General features: G+C 44.3%; 1 protein-coding gene across 1 annotated transcript in view; it reads right to left on the reverse strand.

Annotated features, from left to right (window-relative positions):
* Positions 1 to 798: 798 nt before the first annotated feature.
* The window catches only part of LOC116976819 (transmembrane protein 151B-like), a 35,554-nt gene continuing 14,264 nt past the window's right edge, over positions 799 to 22,088 (reverse strand). The window contains exon 2 of the mRNA XM_033026769.1: positions 799 to 6,282. Coding sequence (XP_032882660.1) covers positions 4,849 to 6,282 — 1,434 coding nt within the window. The 3' untranslated portion in view covers positions 799 to 4,848. The remainder of the gene's footprint in view (positions 6,283 to 22,088) is intronic.

The raw sequence follows: 22,088 nt of genomic DNA on the forward strand, positions 1-22,088 counted from the left end.
CCCCCAAAAGACTCATTCCCTTTCCTTGCTCCTCCTCTCCTAACAGGCCACCCCACACAGGGTTTCTAATGGTACCCCTTCCCGTTGATTACTCTGCCCACTCTTTCCTCATTGACACTCTCCGTATCCACTGGCATCTTTCCCTGTTAGCCCCCCTATTTCCAAACCTATCCTCACTGGTAAGCTGCACCTTCACCCCTCTCGTCATAACTCCACTGCTCACAGCCCACACTCTCCTCTTGGTTACACATACTTTCTCCTCAATGGTCATACCTCACACTCTTCTCTGCATAACACCCACCTTCTCCCATTGACAACCTGTCTCTGCCTTGCTGCTCCCGTTACCCTCTATGTGTGGCCACCTGTTTCCCTTTCAGTAGTCCCACCGTTTCTCACTAGCTAGCCCGCACCCCACCGGGACCCCCTCACTTTTTTCCTCCCCGCTCCTACTTTTTCCACCTGGCCTCATCGCCATCTTCCCAAGGCTACCCTGCCCCTCTACCTTAGTCTCCCCACCTTCTCCACTGGCAATCCTATCCCATCCCTCACTGTGGCTACCTAATCACTTACATCCATATTTAGTACAACCTTTCTGATAATTGGGAAGTGAAGGCTGGTATTGCTTTATGACTACTTTAACTCCTTGCATGTAGGATAGTCCTGCCTAGCAGACAACTTCCTACATCTGTGGTGATACCCCAACTCCACATGATGGCAACCCACTGAAAGGCGACTCGAGAGTTTGATTTCAATTTTTTTTATTCCAACAGTATCATTAAGAAAGTGACAGTCGTACGCCAAGGGTTAGTGGGGGGAGGGGGTGCGGTAGGGGTTGAGCAGGAAGACAATGGACCCACCAGCCAGGAGCAGTTACTGAGGGACTGCTAGTCCACGCTGCAGACAAACACGAGACACAAAGCATTCAGATGCTCCGGCATCACTCTGCCTCCTTGGGCCCTCTTCTTGACATCCGTGGCAAGGTTTTTGTTTGCATAGTTAGTCCCAGTTCAATATTCCACAGTGTTAACAGTCAAAGGTATAAGGGCTTTGCAAACGTAGATTGGGAAAAGTGGCCAAGGTCAGCCTACAGCAGTGGGGGAAGGGGAGGGTGGCAGGATGTAGAACTCACTCCTTGCACCTTCAAAGATTCAGCATGTCATTGAAAAATCTCCAAAGTCTTGTTTCTATCCACAAACCGCATAGACCAGACACACCAGGTTAAGAGTTCTCAATTTGCTTCCTAACCCCTTCCTAAACTCCTCACTGGAAGGTGGTTCCCCCTGGACCATGTGGCTTCTAACAGGGCTGCTGATTAGAGGCTGACAGGAGGCTGTTTAATTGCAGGCACTATTACAGCTGAGCTGCATTCTGCCCTTGTTTGACCTCCACACGTGAAGCAGTTGTGGAGTTGATTGGCCCACTCAATTCCAGCAGTTGAGAGTGCATTCAGAGTGAAATTTCCCTGTGGCATGGGGGATTTGGATTTGAAACCATGTCTGGGACATGAGCATAAAACCCAGTCTGGCATAAAGGGAGTGCTGCATAGTCTGAGGTACCATTTCTCAGAGGAGATATTAAACAGACAGGCTGTCAGTGAAGTATTACAGATGCCTTGGCATTATTCAGTTAAGAGCTGGTGAGTTCATCTTGGTATAGGTGGCGATTATGTAACCTTCAATCATGAGTGAAGTAGTGCAGCGATTAAGTTATTGAACGTCTGGACTAACATCTGGACTAACATCAGACGCCAGAACCAATAATCTGGAGAAACGTGTTTAAATCACATCCCAGCAACCGTGGCGTTTAAACTGGTGTCATAAATAAATAAATCGATCCGGGATTCAAACAAAAGTTGCATCAGTAATAGTAACCGTGGAACAACCAGACTTATTATAAAATATACCTGTCACACTAATGTCCTTCAAGGAAGAAACCAATATTTATGTACTTTCAGATCCACCATCTGCTCTCCGAAGTGGCTGAATAAGCCATTTATTTGAGGGGGTGATTATTGATGGGTATCAACTGCTGGCATTTCCAGTGTTATGTTCACATGTTGTAAAGAAAATGTATTTGTCATGACTAGTTGGCTGTCCACACCTTGCTGCATGCAAAGCCTTGCTATAAAACATTAACATTTGCTCTCTTTTGATTCCACATGGTCAGGTGCAGAACAAAGGATCAATTTATCCACATCTCAGCCTCTTAATTCATTTGAGGGCCAATTGCTCAAACAACTTCCAGGGACATTCCACTGAATCACCCAAGTAAGGACATGATGGGCAGTGTTCTACTCTGCTGCTTAATCAATTGCATTGTAGGGGGCACTGACTGATGTCATGTTAAAACCAAGGCCCAGGAAGGTTTTATACTGCCCTTTTCACATAGGCTGTCAATGAAATAATTGTTCTAATATCAGAAACTCCTCAGCTAACTGGTGTACAGCAAGATTCCACAAGAAGTAATGAATGGATGACCAGTCTTGAAGTGATGATGGTTGAGGGTTGATTATTAACAGGGGTAACATAGAGAGCTTCATTTTTTTCCCTCCAAAATAGTACCTTGTGAACATTTACATATTAATCAGGGTAAAAATGCACACAAAAAGACAGCAGATTCTGGCACGGCAGCACAGCACAGAGTTTTCACCAGAAGTCTTTGGGTCTGGGTTTGAGTCCAATACTTCTTGCCCAAGGCTGCTTTCCACTGAACTGGCACACAGAGTCACAAACATTGCCATCCAAAGTTTGTTCACAAGAGATTAATGGATAATTCCAGAAGGCTTTGGGTTGACCTGCTTATGACTCCTGAGTAAGATAGTGGGAAGCCCAGTTAATCTTTCACTCAACCCACCGCCCCCCCCCCCCCCCCCCCCCCCACTCTCCCTCCATTTCCAAATCTCCTGCAGCCACCCATTGTGCCACCATTGCAACCAAAACTTCACAACCACCCAGCCCGGAAGAATAAACTGGTTACGATGGACACCTTTAGCTTGTTTAAATGAGCAAAAACTCAGCACCAAAACGAATATTCCACTAACTTGCTCATACTTAAGGCCGTGAACTGTCTGCATCGCTGGTAACCGTTCTGTCACCTCTTGTTCCAACTCTGAAACAGGCTGTTAGGAGTTCCTTCAATTAGATCTTCATTTGCACTCCAAGTGCTCATTGGTTCCCTAAATATTCGTACTTAACAAAAATCTAACCAATCTGAACCCCAGGTCTTGAGAGTGGGAATTCTAAATGTTCACCTTTCCCGTGTAAAGCAGATTTTGGGGAGATGAAAGAACCAAGAGAAAGGCTATCATATCAACTCTCTAACAAGCTATCAAATGAGTTCACTATTTCTGGGCTGAACCAAAGCTCTGAAAATTATTTCTTTTTCAAATATATGCACAATTTATAAGCAGATATCAATCTTATTTAACAATAGATTTACAAATTGAACCCAGCTAATGTGTTGGGTTTTGCTACACCCTCTAGGAGTCACGAGGCCTCAGAGTGATGAGCCCAGACTGCAAAGATTTGAGATAGAAAAACATAATGTGACAAGATCGAATGGGCAATAGGAATAGGAACTTGAGCTTCTGATGTTTGAGGTGTATCTTAGAATCTTTATCAGATCTGTTCTTAACTAAGCTGAACTGCTGATTGGATTTGTTGCGTGCATTTTATTGTTATGATATCCTGATCTTGTGGTATTGTGACTGAGCTGTGACCCCATTCAGATAGGGGAATATCATACCACTGTGAACCAATGCTTCAATAGATGCATTACGATGGTGGATAGAGGAATATTATAACAGTGTGACCCACCCCCACCCTCCAAAGCCCCCATAGGTGAAAGAACAATGTGCAAAGTGACTGTATCCCGTCTATTTCCAATAATCTGTCAACCGCATGTGTTAAAGAACAAAAGGATTGCAAGAGCAGCTTCTCCCTGTGCAATGTTACACCACTGACACTCTGGGTTAAGTGTCCATCAGCCTGTTTGGTAGAACATACACCCGTCAGAACACCAACAAGCTGCTTGTTTGAATGTGTGTTGTCAGAAACATAGAAAATAAGCGCAGGAGGAGGTCATTTGGCCCTTCGAGCCAGCACCGCCATTCATTGTGATCATGGCTGATCATCCACAATCAGTAACCCGTGCCTGCCTTCTCCCCATATCCCTTGAGTCCGCTGGCCCTTAGAGCTCTATCTAACATCAGATCGTGCATTTCACTCATCGGCTTTGACCGAAACTCTTAGCTCCTCTGACTGCAGGAAGATACAAACTGCAAGTCTGCAAATGTACTTACCTTACCTCGTCTTCACCCGCCTATCGTTGAAAAGATTTTAACCGGAAAACTCCTGTCGGAATCTTTTGGGAGTTAGCATTTGGCAGCTTCTGAAAGAAATCCAGAAAGATCTGCCAGTCTTGTAACTCTTGGTGGAGTTCACCTCTGTTGAAGCTAAGCCATAAAACCAGCACTGACCAACCTCACAGCAGCATCCTAGAGAGATCACATCACATCATGGATGCAAACTGCACCTTTGGCGTGAAGAATCTTCCTAGGATTGAAATACATAACGACAGGTTTTTGATAAGAGGGGATCTGTGGACAGTAGGGGGGGGGGGGGGGGGGGGTTAACATGAGGTTCTCACGAGCATGGTGAATGGAGGCAGGGAAGGTTGGAAAGGGTTGGAGAGATGGATCGCAGAACCTGGGGGCATCTAGACGAAGACGTGGCCGGATGAAGTAGATGCAGGAGGGGACAGGAGAAATGCTGAGGACCGCGAGGTTTGAAGGACATTACAGAGAGGAGAAGTGGATGACAGCTCAGAGGAGGAAGGGAGAAGGGTGGGTCACAAGGATGTTTCCAGGCAGGAGTTCCGTCTGATGTAGTACCTGCGCCCGTCTCCCTCTCGGCCCTGGCAGGGCCGGTGGACGATGAGCACCGGGAAGAAGCGGGCGTCTTGGTAGTTGGGCGGGCTGTCGCTAATGGCCAGCTGGCTGGAGTAGGATCGTAAGTGGTCGTCGCGGCCGCGCTCGTCGATGTTGATGTTGCTGCTGCGGCTACGCCACAGGCCGGTGCGGCCGGATCCGTGCAGCCGGCACAGCGAGAAGCGGCTGGTGTCGAGCGAGAAGCGGGAGTGGCTGCGGCCTACGTTGCGGGAGAAGATGGAGGAGGAGCTGGAGCGGCCGTCGCAGTCGCCGGCGCGCACGATGCCGCAGGTGGAGTAGCCGTTGCAGATGGAGAGTGAGGCCAGGTCCATCAGCACGGCCTCCGAGTAGCTGGGGATGAGCTGGCGGTTGCTGCGGATGTGCCACTCCAGCTCGGTGCTGTCCACCGTGCCCACCCGGGCGGCCGGCGAGCACAGGCCCGCATCCTCGCTCGGCGTGGCGGCCGTCGTCGCCGCCGCGTACTCCAGGCCGAACAGCTTCTCCACATGGTAGTGGACGTAGGCCGTGCGGCACTCGACCAACACCCGCAGCGGCCACGACAGCAGGAGCAGGCCGGCCGCCCAGAAGGCGTATTGTGAGATGTACCAGGGCAGGCGGTCGGGGTGAGCGTACACCAGCAGGTAGTCCTTGAACTCCACGTTCTTCAGCTGCATGCCTTCGCGGGCCTCCATGTAGTCGTCCAGCCCCTCCACCTCGCTGAAGAAGTGCGCCCGCTGGTTGAGGTAACAGTTCTCCGACTCGGTGTTGGCGAAGCTGAAGCACTTGGTGAAGCGCAGGCGGGTGGCCGGGTGGCGCTCCAGGCCCAGCAGCCGCTTGGAGACGTCTCGGACGCCGCAGCGGCCGTACTCGAACTCGGCCTCGGCCACATGCGTGTTGACCCGCTCATGGTACACCTGCGTGGTGGTGTAGGCGTCGCCGTTGCGGTAGCGGGTCACCTGGCGGGTCCGCCGCACGAAGTGGTAGCTGATGGCCTTCCACCAGATGCAAGGGGTGGCCCGCTGCATGCGGCCGATGCGCTCGTACACGCTGTCGATGTCCGCCTTGTACTGCAGCTCGCTGCGGGCGTGGCAGTGCCAGCACTCCACCAGGTAGACCATGTAGAGCATGGCCAGGAAAGCCAGGGGGATGTACACGTACCCGTTGGAGCAGGGGCTGTCATGGTAGATCATGGACTTGCCCTTCAGGGAGCTGTCGAAGCTGAGTTTGGTGACCCGCGTTAACTGGCACCAGGCCACGGCCCCCAGGCAGCCGTACATCAGCAGCGAGAGGATCAGGCACTTCCAGTGTGACTCCCTGCACACAGAGGTACTCAGTGACTGCTTCGCTGGTCTCTGCTGCTCGTGGTCCATCCCAAGGAAGCAAAGGGAAACAAGAAATGAAGAAATGTTAACGTGGGAGGTAACCTTTTTATGATACAAGAGATGTGGAATGAATGCAGAGCATACCTCATCTAAAGCCCACACCCAATCTTGCGTTACAGTTTATGCTATCTATCATTCTACCCCACAGATTTTGAAGAGTGTCATAAATTAGTCCCAAAGATAAACGGCCCCAAACACTGACCCTAAATTAGCTGACCCAAACCCATTTCTTCTGACAGTTACATGGCCATGTGAACTTTGTGGAATCAAATATCACGTTTGATTACAAATACTGCTGATGATGGTCATCTGTAAGGGAAACATAAATTTCTGGAAACATTCAGAAAGTTAGTCGGCATCTGCATAGAGGCAAAACTGAGACATCGTAACTATTCACCTCAGAGGCACACAGCCTCTGATTATCTCTCCATAAATTCATTAATCTTATTTTTTTAAAACAGTCATTTTTTTAGGATAGAGCATCATTGGCAAGGCTAGGATTTATTACCCAACCCTGACTGTCCTTGAGCAGATAATGGTGAGTTGCAGTCTTGAACTGCAGTCATTATACCGGTGAAGGAACTCCTGAAATGCAGTTAGACAGCAAATTCCAGGGGTTAGACGCAGTGACAATGAAGGACTGGTAATATTTACGGGTCAGGAATGTGCAGGACATGGGATGGGATGGGGGGGGGGGGGGGACCTGCCTGGTGTCACATGCACCTGTGACTGTTGATCCCCTTGGGTGGTAGTCACTAGTTTGGGAGGTGCTATCAGAGTAACCTGAGCGAGTAATTGCAGATCTTTTTGTGGACGGTTCATACTGCACCATTGGCGGTGGAAATTAATGCTTAGAATAATGGGTGTGGTTCCAGTTATGCAGGGTCATGAGTGCTGCTTTTTATGCTCATCCATAAAACTGGAGAAAATTCCATCATGCTCCTGACTTGTGCCTAGCAGATGGTAGAATAGCGTTGGTGTGTCATGGGGTGAGTCACTGACTACAGAGTAAATAGCATCTGACCTATGTTTGTAGCCAAGGGATTAATGTGGCTGATCCAATTTAATTTCTGTTCACTAGATTTGGAGGTAGGGCACTTGATGTTGACAATGACCTGGTGATGGACCTGGCCATTGTATTACAAAGATCTGTGATTAGATTATCTTTCTGGTTGGAGATGTTCATTATTATATAGTGTTACTTCACAGCCCATGCCTGAATGTTGACAAGGTCTTGCTGCATGTAGGTAGTGAAAAGGCTATCAGACCCACAGGCATCATGCCTTTCAGACCTGTATGATCCATTCACTAATGCTGACTGCCCACTTCCTGAGAGGGGAGGAGTCCAAAGCAGAAAATGTCTAGCTAATTTTGGTTCCCTCTGAAAGAACAGCCAACTCGTGCTGTCTGCTCTAGAATGAAGCATCCGGCGAGAACAAATATCCCGTGACACACCCCGTGAACCCGAGGAAACTCACCTAGTCAATAGAGAAAACCTGCAAACTCCACACAGCCAGCTCCCAAGATCAGGATTAAACCCAGGGTTCTGACGCTGTGAGGCATAACTTTACCAGCTGCGCCACCCTGTGTCAGTCGAGGCTTCTCTTTGGAATTGTGCATTCCGATACAAATTTGTTCAAAGACAGCACAAATGATGTCATACTTTGTCATATACAGACTAATATATAATATAAAGAATGAAGGAGGTGGCAGAAGGTGTTGGGCATTGCCCAGTCCATCACGGGTATTGACATCGCCACTATTGAAGGGATCTACTGGAAATGCTGCTGCAAGAAGACAGCTAATATTATTAAAAATTCACACCACCTGACCAGGCTCTCATCTCGCTGCTACCATCAAGAAGAAGGTACATGAACTTGAAAACCTTTACTTCCAAGTTCAAGAGCAGCTTCTTCCTATCAACTGAAGATAGACACAAAAAACTGGAGTAACTCGGGCAGCATCTCTGGAGAGAAGGAATGGGTGACGTATCGGGTCGAGACTCTTCTTCCCATCAACTATTAGGTTCTTGAACTGCACAATCCTACTTCAGCAACAAACTTCTTTGGACCTTATAGAGGGGGCTGCACTATGTACTTTGGCTTGCATGATTACTAGGTAACCAGTCTGGTTACCTGGTATTAACTGATAAATATAATAAACGATAATAAATATAATAAACGATAATAAATTATTTGTTGTGTTGCGATAATGTGGAAGTAAGAATTTCATTATTCCATTCCTGGTGCCTGTGACAATTAAACACTCTTGATCCTTACAGTGCATCCATTTTTAAAGAAGGTTGAAGCTCATTTATTAACATTTGCAAGTTAAACTGATACCCTAATCTTCAAATTCTCTTTGACCTTTCTAACTGGACTAGTGTTGCATTTATTAATCCTGGAGATTGGACCCATTTTGAGTGCAGCATCCATCTGTGGACTCACTAAAGGCTATTGTCTTTAGTCGTGTTTTGAGTCATCATCAACAAATGTTAGAGCCACTTCAAGAGTTTATTTAAACTCTTAATTATCCTCACTATTCTTGCGGGCATTATGCTCCGAGATCAAATGTTCTAAATGGATGTCTATGACTGTCTCACCAACTCTTACAAGATGATTCTTCAAACTATATATCTCCACTATCTGCCCAGTCTGCAGATGTCTGCCAACATCAGGAAGTCAGCCACACTTTCCTTATTTCGTTTTGCTGCAATATGTCCCTTGGACCAATGCTTGCTCTCAGATTAATCCCATCAGCTCTCTTCCCCCACTCATTTCCCCGTAACTTATTCACTCCTACATGCCCATCAACACACTCCTGATTCTCTTGCCATCCCATCTGCACTAGGAGCAATCTACAATGGTCTACATAATAACCTACTTCTTTGGGATATGGTAGGGAAATGGAGCATCTATGGGAAACATAGGGAAAGCTCACAATCTCCACGTCTGTGGGTGGCATAGGAGGCACTGTAAGAGAGTTTCTCTGTCCATTAGTTCCAGTGACATGGATTCGTCTTGAGGTTTTAAATCTTTGAGCTAGTCTTTCCTGAACAGAGTGTGTTGGAAGGAACTGCAGATGCTGGTTTACACCGAAGGTAGACAAAATGCTCGAGTAACTCAGTGGGACAGGCAGCATCTCTAGAGAGAAGGAATGGGTGACATTTCAGGTCAAGACACATCTTCAAAACTTCCGAACAGAGTTAGTCTTATTGCATAATTAGCCATTGCAACTGATAACTTCACTTTCTGACCCTGAAGAGACTCTACACATTGCATCTAATTTGGATTTTGCACTGTCTTGCCAGAACATGTCTTCAGGTGTAGCCTGCTTTACACTAATGGTACTTTTCTAAACCTCTTAATGAGCAATCAGCAGTTTAATGTTCATATCGACATTCTGGTCATTAACTCACTTTCATTTTAAAATCACAATGATTTCCATTATTATTTAAAATAGTATGCATGCTATTTAACGTTTGTTCCTCAGGCCGACACATCAGCTTCCATGTAATACAAGCTTCTCCTTTGTCCTTGTTATCAATGTTTCCTTCCACTAAGAGCCTACTGTACTGACATTATTCTGTCTTGCCATCCATGTCTGCCTTTGTACACAGAAGCATTGTGCTCTCTCTTTTAACAGTTACTCTAAAGTTAGATTGGTGCCCTAATTGAATTTATCGGCTAATAATCCGAAGCCTGGGCTAACAATTCATAGATTGGAGTTCAAATCCCACCCCCACAACAAATGTGGAGCTTTAATTTTGTTTACAATTTGTTTTGGGGGCAGCACAGTGACGCAGCTACTGGCTTCAATCCTGAGCAGCAGTGCTGTATGTGTGAAGTTTGCACATTCTCACCATGACCGCGTGCGTGGGTTTGCCCCAGCTGATCTGGTGTCCACTGACATCCCAGGAACATGTGGGTTGGTGGCTGAATGGGTCGCTGTACATTTCCCCCAATCTAGGTGAATGGTAGAATCTGGGGGGGGGGGGGGGGGTTTCAGTGCGAATGTAGGAAGACTAAAAAGGGATTCATGGTAAGATTAATGCAAATTGGTGGTTGTTACTTCATGTGGACTCGGTGAGCTTAAGTTTCTGTGCTGTCACCCTCCATGACTGGATGGACTGCATTACATTAGCAGTAAGTTATCCCACCTCTTGTCTTTTTTTGTGCCAAAGACAAAGACTTAGATTTACTCTTGCAAAGTCTTCCATCTAACCGTGCACCACATTCACACTGACAGTGAGCACAAGCTGAACTACTTTGCAATTTTCTGAAGTAATCTCCGTTGACTTTTCACATATGCTAACATATTAAGTTTTGCATCGTGAATAATTTAAACTAAATCTGTTAATCATGACATGGCACTTAGATTAGAAATATGTCAAAATTATACAAATTCTTTAACAATATTTTATCAATACTAATGGTCTCTCTGAGCTTTAGTTTCCAATTACAAATGTATAACTTTCTTTGTTCTCTGAGGGAGTTGGTTCAAAAGGATTTTGCAATCATACCATCGTCTCATCAAATTGAATGTCTGTGGTTTTGCGTGCACCAGAAAGTTGTGTATCCTAGCCTTATTTCATCAGTGTGATTTCTGTGTTATTTTCTCAATTGGGAAGGATTGTATATATGACTAAGAGATACTGTATAGTACAGGAGGGTTTTTTTATTTTTTATTTTTTTTCTTTCTTTTTTTGTATGGCTTTGCAAATATTTGAGTAGTGTATAAATGTAAATAATTTGGTGTACATATGGAAATAGATATTTATAGCTGCTAAATTTGTATAAGATAATTATAAGCGGTTGAATAAGGGGTGGGAATTAATAAGCTTTGGCTTCTTCCTGCATTTCGGACACATACGATTGATTTATTTATAAATGTTCTTGTTTTGTTTTTTTCGTATGCTGTTTCATACTTGCTTTTTATTTTTTAGTCTGTTCGAAATAAAGGATAAAAAAAAAAATTGGTTTCATTTTGAGTAGGCACCATTTTACCCTTGTCCTCAAAATTCAATTTTCGTTTTTCTTGCAAAATCATTACCACACAACTGAAGGGTCTGACATTTTATCATTTATATAGGTTTCTGGATGAAGCCTGTCCAGGTCTGATCTGCCATCTTGCACCATTCCCATTTTAACTGCTTCAAGGTCTAACTTGCACTTTTAAATCTCCTATGCTTGAGTCTAACTTGAGTCCCGTCACTTGCAGTCTGCCTGATGAATCACTGTGGCCACCCTCCCACCCTGGGTAGACAATGCTTGATGCCGTCAACAATATCTGTTTTGAGTTGCTTAAAACATTTTTCAATCCTTGCTTGTCGACTGCAATGTTTTAGAAACATAGAAAATAGGTGCTGGAGTAGGCCATTCGGACCTTCGAGCCAGCACTGCCATTCAATATGATCATGGCGGATCATTCAAAATCAGTATCCTGTTCTGACTTTTTCCCCATATCCCTTGATTCCCTTAGCCCCAAGAGCTAAATCTAACTCTCTCTTGAAATTTTGCCTGAAGTAAATGCAGAGTGTAATACACAAGGAACACAGAGACCTCCAAGAGGCGTGTTTAGGTTTATCGAGGTTCTTAGAGTGTGTGTATAAATACAACTAAATATGTCACGGTTGACATCACACTTTTTAATATACTACAAGATTGAACTTGATGTTAACAATATCTCAGAGTCTCCAAGGATACTGCCTGACCCACTGAGTTACTCCAGCAATTTGTGGGGGTTTTCCCCCCAGACTCTCCCACCAGTAAACAAGATTCGGCACTGGAGAAACCCCTTCTCACCTGGATCTCATTATCATGCCAGCTCTTGCCCCACTCACTCCCCTCACCTCTTTCTAGCAGCTACCTCCATTCTACTCCATCACTCTGAAGAATGGTCCTGACCCAAAAAGTCATCCGTCCATTTCCCTCCACAGATGCAGCCAGGCCTGCTGAGATCCTTCAGCGCTTTATTTTTTTGCTCAAGGCTCAACACTGTTGGGATAATTAGACACCAGCTTGATTACAATTTTGAATCACTTGTGTGCCTTCCTTTTTGAGTTTCAGAAGTTTTACCGTAGCAATGGGCAGTACCAATTGCATTTCTGTTTCACCTTCTATATAGCATACTGTCCCTGGAGTACCTCACTGGAGAATTATCAAATAAGATTTGGCACTGGTGTAGAAGTTAGACTGGAATTAATTAATAGATCAAGATGGATACCTTTTAAAATTCTCCCTAAAGGAAAATGAAATAGGGAAGAGAGGATTAGAAAGGGAATTCCGGAGCTCAGGGGCTTGTCAGTAAAAAGTGGGGCTGCCAGTGTTGGTAGAATGAAAATCTGGAAAGCTCACAAGAGGTGACCAGGCTGACTTGAGAGACTGCATGAAATTAAAGAGATGGAGAAGAGCAAGGCCTTGGAAGGATCTATAATAAAATCAAGATTTTAAAACTGAATGATTTCTGAGCCAGGGGCATGAGTACTCCAGCTGGCATAGGAATGGACTGGTAAGGAAGTCTGGAGTGATTTAAGATGCAGACAGCAGTTTCCAATGAGCAGAAGTTAACGTTAAAAAAAGGTAGCTAATCTGGAAACAGGGTAGTTGCCAAGAGGTAACAAAGCATGAGGGTTTCAACAGCAGAATAGCCGAGACCGTGTGGAATCAAATGATGTTATGGAGGTAGAACTAGATAGGCTTAGATTTAAATTGGGATTTCACCTAGGGGTCAAGGTCATGAAGAGCATATTTCAGATGATTGTCCAAGGGAGGAATGGGCTCCAGTTATTGTTCAGTTTATCTCAGAGAATCCAACATCCCCATTGTAATAATTGAAGCCATTGTGTAGCAATGAAGATAGCAGACCTTTCTCTAGAAAATGGAATTCAGTTCATACTTTGAACAACTAAATCAAAAATGCTGATCTCCAAGGCATGCGATCCTTGGGTCTGAGTTGTGAGGCTGTGCTCTCACTCACTAATCCTAATAATTTTTAATTGCAACTCCAGATAACAACGTTAATGTTGTCATGTATTCCAAGACTCTTCTCAGCATCTTATTCCGATACAGCATACTTCCAAGAGATATCAGGCAAGGTAAGATGAGAGAACCAAGCTAATGCTGGTGGCCTTTAGGTGATTGTGCGATGAGAGGGAGCAAGAGGGTGTGGAGTGAGTGGTGACGATTGTGTTGAGTGGGAGAGAATAATGGGGTTTGGCAACATCTTGCATTCTTTGATGCATGTTTGAGACTGAGCTTTTCTGCACCTACTAGCTCCTCATTTGGAAAAGTATATTTAAAAATCTCCCCTTGCTAATCATAGCCTGTTTTAAGGACAACCTAACAAGACCACCTTTAAGGATTGCCAAGTTTTTCTGAGTGCTTCAGATCAGTGCTACGTTTCTCACAGGCATTAGTTCCTCTTATACACAAAGCAGCTAATATCTCTCCCTGGCTTGGGTGCTGCACGGTGATTCATCGGTGTCACAAAACAATAATTGACGTGTTTACTGAACGCTTGCCTCCTGTCCCCCATGTTGGAGGCTCCGATGAGGGCAACAAGTGCTGGCAGCTGGATCTTTCAGGCATCATCTCTGTTTGCAGCGCAGTTGTTGAAACCTCCACAAGATGCTGGCTCTCTCCAGGTTTACTGATCCCTTGCTGAGAAATTCTGAGCATCCAAGATAAATGGTGCAGCTAAGATGTGATTATTTCCGTGGATGGCCCCAAAGGCGGGGGACATCTGTTCTTATCCTCCCTTCATGTTGTACCAACACTGAACATATTCCAGTGATCAATGGGTTATGTGCCTGCCATAGGTACATTTCTGCTTCCTAGCAGCTGAATTATTTAGGCAAGGCGCTCCAGCTTTCATTTGACATTGCTCAGAATTAGGCAACAAAATTGCAGAGCATAATTACCGTGGATTGGTTTGTCCTGTCTCAGTGGCACAGTGGTTAAATTACTGGACTACCATCCATATGCCTGATCATTTATCCAGAGATGCTTTGAATTTCATCATGTCAGCTGAAAATTTAAATTTTAATTGATAAAGTAAATATGAATATAAAACTTATGACTGGTGAAAATACTGGATTGTTATTAAAAATCCATCTAGCTCACAAATGTCCTTCAGAGAAGGGAATCCACTTCTGGAATGGGATTTTAACCCCACCCTATGTGAATCTGAATCCATAAATGTGATTGAATCCTAATTGCTCGCTCAGTTCAGGGGCAATTAAGATGGACAATAAAAGGGGATACAGAAGTTATTTCGCACCTCCTGTGAATAAAGAACATAAAGAAACTTCCAGTCTTCTACTTTGCCTGTAATTGGTTTTCTGAAGCTCCTATGCTTCATCACACTGAGTTGTTTCAAGATTAAATATGCATGTGCATCTCTCAAGAACTTTACACTCATTGAACTCTGAATGCCAATTCTACTAATTATTGCACATAACAGAATATGGATACATAGGGGCAGGCAGGAGCCATTCAGCTCTTCCAGCCCACTGTGATTCAATTCGATCACAGCTATATTAACTTCATGCTAACTCTACATACTGTATGTTAACTCTGAAACCTATCTCAATGCCCTCAGTCACCAAAAATCACTGAATTTAACCCCAATCATCCACAATCCTTCGGATTTGAGAATTTCAAATACCTTCTTTGAGAGGAATAATGCATCTGACTGGCATTAATTGAATGACCACGCAGAAAGATCTGAATTAGTTTAGTTTAGTTTAGAGATACAGCATGGATACAGACCATTCGGCCCACCGAGACCACATCGATCAGTGATCCCCGCACATTAACACTACCCCACACACACTAGGGACAATGTTACATTTACACCAAGCCAATTAACCGACAAACCTGTACTTCTTTGGAGTGTGGGAGAAAACTGAAGATCTTGGACAAAACCCACGCAGGTCACAGGGTTGGCAAGAGTGTACAAACTCTGACAAGCAGGATCGAAACCGGGTCTTTGTTGCTGTAAGGCAGTAACTCTGCTGCTATGCCACCGTGCCGTGTGTTAGATGAAATACCTTTTCTGCATCTACTCTGTCGTGACCAAAATATTTGAGGCCATCCCTATTGCAACAGTTCTATCTTTGATGGAGGGAAAATGACTACACATTTTACATGTATTTCTGGATTGAGGCAAAACTTTGGTTCTCTCTCATCAATTTAGTTCAGCTTTGCAGATTTATTGGAACAGGCAACAAATGTCAAGATCCAGGAGAAGAAAAATGCCACTTCCAGCCTGCTGTACTGGCAGATGGTTTCAGGCTCACATTTACAGAGGGAACAATATAAATTTTACTGTGCCGTTGGCAGTTATGTTGACTCTGCAATATCATGGAAATTGGTCTGACCTCCTTGGGTTGAGACCAACATAAATCTTTGACTGATGCAAATTCTAATAGGCTGACAATGTTGAATGGTATTTCGTCTTATGAATGAATTTAGTTCTGCGCAAATTATAAGTAGCATAAGTGACCGCTTTTTCACAGAGTGCTGTATTGATTATCTTTTCACCTGCCCATGTCATATGGGTTGCTACACATGCACCCATCACTAATACTGGAATGAAGTGGATTGGTACAGATCACATTAGAAGCTTTTTTCACCTTCTGCTGCCACAGACTTGAAATCTGGAACATCCTCCATAAATCTCGTCTTCTTTCTGCCTTCTAACTGTTTGGTGTGTTGCCAAACTTTGTCTAATCTTTGCTTGCCTGTCAGTTTGCCATACAGTATTGGACTGTATGTTTTAGACCGCAATTTTTTCGGCATTTTTGCTGCAAAGCAACACAGTACCTTGTTTGAAGCACACTGCATGGAACATTGGCCCAGAGCTTTTTGACCTCTGGGTCACTTCGGGAGCCGATATTTCCCACCGCTTTCAAGCTTTCCACTCAGCAGCTGGAAATCCATTTTCTTGAGTAAAGGGGACCAAATAGAGAGGCTGTAGGTTGTGATAACAATTTGCTCGGATGGATCATTTAGTAATTTACTGGATGGAGGGAAGAGATGAAAGGGTAGACATTGCATTTCCTCAGATTGCATGGGAAGGTGTGGTGAAAAGATGTGAAAGTTGCTGAAGAGGAAAGAATGAATCAAGGAGCTATGATCATGAGCTTTGAGATACCCAGATAATAGGCTTCTCGATGGTATGTGATAGGCTTCTTCAGTGGATTCCATCATGGAATGCTGACCTGGGAGCCTAGCACTCTGGCCAGTTTTGCAGCAACGAGCAGAGATCATGAGAGCTGTTGGTATGCACCCTGGATATTCACAGGACTGGGTCATTCTGAGCACCCCGGCAAGTTGCGGCAGACCCACCAGCAGGCCTGGACAGAAGACCGAGGACCCACCCAGAGGATTCAGTTCCCACCCAGAGGACCGAGGAAAGAGGACTCGCCTGGCTCGCTTGCCACCGGGGACTCGCCCGCTGAGGACGGAGGACCCGCGGCACAGACAGAAATCTGCCCAGAAGGCCCATCTCGCCCGCCTAGAGTGGAAGGAATCGGACAGAAGGCTGGTAAGCAGACCGGCTGCGGGAGGGAGTGCACTGCATCAACGGTGGAGGGGGCCGCAGGAGGCCCTGCAACAGCTGGACCAGGCATTGCTCTCAGAGGCCGACCACGTGGACTGGACGCGACCTGCAGTGGAGGCGTAGCGCAGAGGACACCACAGTGACGCTTAGTCAGGCTGGCCCTGCAACGCCACCAGGACAACGGACACTCATGGTCAAGTTAAGAACCCTATATTTACAACTAGGACTTGAAAATGATGCCAAATTGGCGACTCTATACTGTCTCAGTGTACTACTGACATACACTTATACTGTATCTGAGATGTTTATCTAAGGTGTATCTAATTGCTTCTTTATAGTGATACTTGTACTGAACTGCATACAAAAAATAATTTTACTGTACCTTGGTACGTGACAAATAAAGTACCATACCATACCAGGATGCTTTCTCCAATTGCCAGGTTGCAGCCACTATGTTAGTCCAATAGATAGCCCTTAGGGACGAGCTATGTTCTGAATCTGGCTCCAGACTCCAGACCCTTCAAGCACTGCCAAAACCACAAAGATGGAGCGAGCTGCATGGAGATCAGCCATTGGTATCTATAATCAGCAGCTGGGCTGGTTGGAGATTTCTTCTATACTCTCCAAGCAAGATTGTTTGCTATGCCTCCTTGTTCTGGCCACGAGGCAAATGTTGGAGGACGAACAAAGCAGACGACAACAATGAGAAGGCCTTTCTGAAATGTGCAGTCAAGCCAGAGTTGATGGGTCTCCAGTTCACCACCAGATTAATATTGTGAAGTGGCAGTCCATGCCTGCGTGCAGCATGATCCATACTGCAATATAATTTGAGCTGATGAGTGGCAAGTTACATTCAAGCACCACAAGCGTGATGCAATTAATTCCCGTCAGGAGAAAGTGTAACCATTTCTCCTTGCTGTTCAACAACATTGCAATGACCCATCTCCTCAGCATCATCATCACCATAGGGATCATTGACCAGAAACTGACCAGAACCAGAAAGTTATTCACTGTCACTGCAAGGGTTCATCGGAGCCTGTGACTTCTGCAGCAAGGGACTTGTTTCTTGTCATGGCAAGACATTTCAACATTGAGGAAGGGTAGCAAAAAGTAATCTGTATTTGTTTACGTCACAACAAATCCAATCCTGAAAAAGTTTCAGCTTATTGAGAACAAAGGGACCTACTTCATCGTCACTCTCTTCAATTGTGGATAGCACGCAAACATAGAATGTCATTGTACCCCGATACACATGACAACAATAAACTAATCTAAACCTGAACATTCACAACAGATAACCTTTAATGCCATCTATGAAATAGATATTGGCAACTTGCCAAGGCTTTGTCAATACACCTGAAAACTCATGGCCTCTACCACACAGGGCAAGGGTTGCAATGCATGGGAGCCTCCCTGGCTGCACGGTGGTATTCAAGTCACCTGCCATCCTGCATTGTCGCTGCATTGCAATTCAAGAACAACTCAACTAATGGCACAATGCAAATGCCCTCATGACAAAGTGGCCGCTCCTCACCATCTTCAACTTTGCAGCAACCACAAAGTTATATTCAGCAGAAGGTCACATCCAGCAGAGATCCTAATCACCTCCTCAAGGGCAACATAGAATGATTACTCAATGTGGAGTCCCTAGAGATGCCAACATCCACAATTGAATGAAAATAAAGAACGATTGTCCATGGTAATGCAAAGGCCATATTACCTACTATGCTACTAATAGTCTCAATATTGCTTAACTACAAGATCCAACCAAATCAACATAGCAAAAATGTTCTTTTTTTTGTTTTTTTATATTCATTTTTTGGGATCTCAGCATTGCCCGCAGGGCCATCCTTTGTTGCCTATCCCTAATAACGCAAGTCAGGATGGTATGAGAAGTGGAAATTGCATGTGGTGGTGATTGGAATTAGTGGAGGTTTGGAAGAAGGTGTCTAAGTAGCCTGGGCAAATAACTGCAGTGCATTTTGTAGACAGTCCGCACTACAGTCACTGCACTGGTGGTGGAGGGGGTGAATGCTTTGGGTGTTGTATGGTGTATACTAGTCAAGTAGATTGTTTTGGCCTGATTAGGTTTGAGCTTCTTGACAGCTTTTACACTGCATTCTAGACAAGTATAACATATTCCTGCATACTCCTGGTTTGTACCTTGGGATGTCAGGAGGGTTGACACTGTGGATACCTGGACTCTGACCTGCTCTTGCAGCACCTAACGTACTCTTGTAGCAACATTATTCATGTCTCAACTGTTCCAGTTGGTTTCCAGAATCTGCAGTCTCTTGTGTCTCCATTCCAGTTGAGTTTCTGGTCAATGGTGACCCCAGGATATTGATGACGAGCATTCAGAGGGATGATGGATGTAAGGGCTTGGTGTGAGGTAAGGCATGGGTAGCATGGGTTGAAGTTACCTCGTGTTTAAGTATGGCGAGGCATAGTGGGTGGCCAGCAATAGGCACATTCTGAGGCAGTGAAGACACAAGAGTTGAGCCACTCCTCCAGCCGAGGCAGCAGCAGATTCAGATGATGGAATATGTATCTGATTAATGGTGCATCAGTCAGTTATAATGAGAACATTAAACAACCTGCCAAATTGTACTAGAATGACAGATTTCACGATAGTCTTCCAAGTTAAAAGCAATTTTACATGTGGAAGTACTACATTCCTCGCCTGACATGCGCTGAGCTGTCAAGCAACTATTAAGTGCTTTCAGGTGAAATAATCTCATTGTGCTATTTTTCTTGAGTTCTGAATACAGTGGAGTTGAACATTCAGTGAATCATAGAATCGTAAGCTCGAGGTCGTCATTCAATGGCAACTCTGCGAGAGTAGTGTATCTTGTCCTACTACCACTTTCCTCACAGCCTTGCATGCCTTTTCGTTCTAGTCCTGATCCAAACCCCTTTTGAAAATCTGCCTCCATCACCTGGTTTGGCAGTTTGTTCCACCCACTACACAAAGCAAAGCATTTCTTGATTCTTCCGCCAATTTGCATTCTCAGATTTTACAATGTTCCACCAGTGTAATCAATTTCCCTGCAACTTGTTTTTCCAAACTCATTATTCTATCACAACTCCCCACAACCTCCTCAGCTCCCAAGAGAACCCGGGATATTTCCCCACACCCTTTCCAAGCCCTTCATATCCTGCAAGGGTATTGACCAAAGTTGGGCATCTTTGTCTAGTTAAGGGCAGACTAATATTTTATGATAGATCTGAAGAAGGGTCTCGACCTGAAATGTCACCTATTCCTTCTCTCCAGAGATGTTGCCTGTCCCGCTGAGTTGCTCCAGCATTTTGTGTCTATCTAATATTTTATGATAGCTCCATCATAACTTCCTTACATTTGTGCTAGATAATATATGAAGATCAGAGTGCTGTATGAAGTTTAATTAATTTCACAACCTGCCCTTGTCACTCTCAGTCAACAGTACACATGTGTACCCAAATCTCTGTTGTCCTCATTTTCAGATGTATCATATAAAGAGAAGAGATGGTGGCCAGATGGGTGGTAGAATATGGGAGAGTTGATGGCAATGTGGGACAATAAATGGGATTGGTGTAGGTTTAGTGTAAATGTATTTTCAGTGGTCCAAAAGGGCTGAAGAGCTAGTCTCTGTGTTGTTTGACACATTACCAGGACACCACCAGCTAAAGAGTATAATCCAAAATATTGGTAAATCACAGAAAGTGGCTATAATTCAAGACATGGGTTCAATACTAGATGGTAAGGATATTGTCATATTGCCCCACTATCTTCCGAGAATTGGTTGATTCGTGACCAAGAGTCTAGTATGTTTATTCGTCATATGCACTGGATATGAACAGGAACAATTAAATTCTTACTTGCTGCAGCGTTATTGGCACTTTTAATGCAATAATTAATACGTAATCAATTATTAGTTAGTCTAAGTAGATTAAGTGATCCATCACTTTACATGCTTCCGTATCAAATTTTATCTAATTTGATCTAACGTTCACTGTAGACCCAAGATTTGCATTGTATGTAAATTTTAAAATCATCCCATGTACATATAAATCCAATGTATATCAGGAAATGTAGTGGGTCTGGGACTAACATCTTATGGAGAATAAAACTGTCTACCTTATTCTTGTCTGAAAAGAAAAATCAATCATATGAATCCCTGTGTTATGACACTCAGCAATAAACATCTCCATGCTTTTAATCCAAGTGCTTGAATTTTGCTGATGTGAGGCACTTAATGAAAACTCTTTTAGGAAGTCTCTTCAAACCACGTTGCCCTCATCACCACCCTGCTCATCCCAAAGAACAACATCAGGCTAATTAAACATGATTTGTCCTATACAAATGTGTGCTGGCTTCCAGCGATCAACCCACTCACACCCAAATGATTGTTAACTTTATAACAGATTATTGTTACAAGAGCTTGGTGGATTGGCCTCTGCCAGCTGGGCGTATCCTTAGTTCCTTTTGATGGACAAAGACGTGTAAAACAGCTTCTCATGCTACTGCCTCACATCTCCAGTGACCCTGGTGCGATCTTCAATTCATCTCCTGTGTTCTCCCTATGTGCCTCTGCAAGGTACTCCAGTTTCTTCTGACATCCCAAAAACATGTGGGTTGGTAGGCCACTAAGTCTCAGCTTCCTAAACTGAGAATGTAGGAAACTTAGGCCACTAAGTTTCCCTTGGTGGCTAGATGGGTGGTAGCATGTGGGAGAGTTGATGGCAATGTGGGACAATAAAATGGGATTGGTGTAGGATTAGGATCTTCAGTGGTCTGAATGGACTCAGTGGGCTGATGAGCTAGTTTCTGTGTCGTTCGACACATTGACACTACACGCTACGATTCCCAGCTGTGGAGACACTGGTATTGTTGTCTCGTTGTAGGACATTGATCATTCTTTTAATCTGGATTTTTAATTCATGTATTGTGTTTTTCTTTTTTTTAATATATAATTTATGATGCTTTTATAAGTGATATACTAAGATTTTATATGTATTTTATGGTATTTTTTAATATGCGATGCATTTTTATGTAATGTTGCCCCTTGTCTGGACCTTGAGTCTGTAATAAAGTTTATTATTATTATTATCAGTACAACACCAGTTAAAGAGTATAATCCAAAATATTGATAAATCACAGAAAGTGGCTACGATTCTAGATATGGGTTCAATACTAGATGGTAAGAATAATCCTAATAAGAAGGGAGAGTAAA

Source organism: Amblyraja radiata, chromosome 9, assembly GCF_010909765.2.
Source record: "Amblyraja radiata isolate CabotCenter1 chromosome 9, sAmbRad1.1.pri, whole genome shotgun sequence".
Lineage (NCBI taxonomy): Eukaryota > Metazoa > Chordata > Chondrichthyes > Rajiformes > Rajidae > Amblyraja > Amblyraja radiata.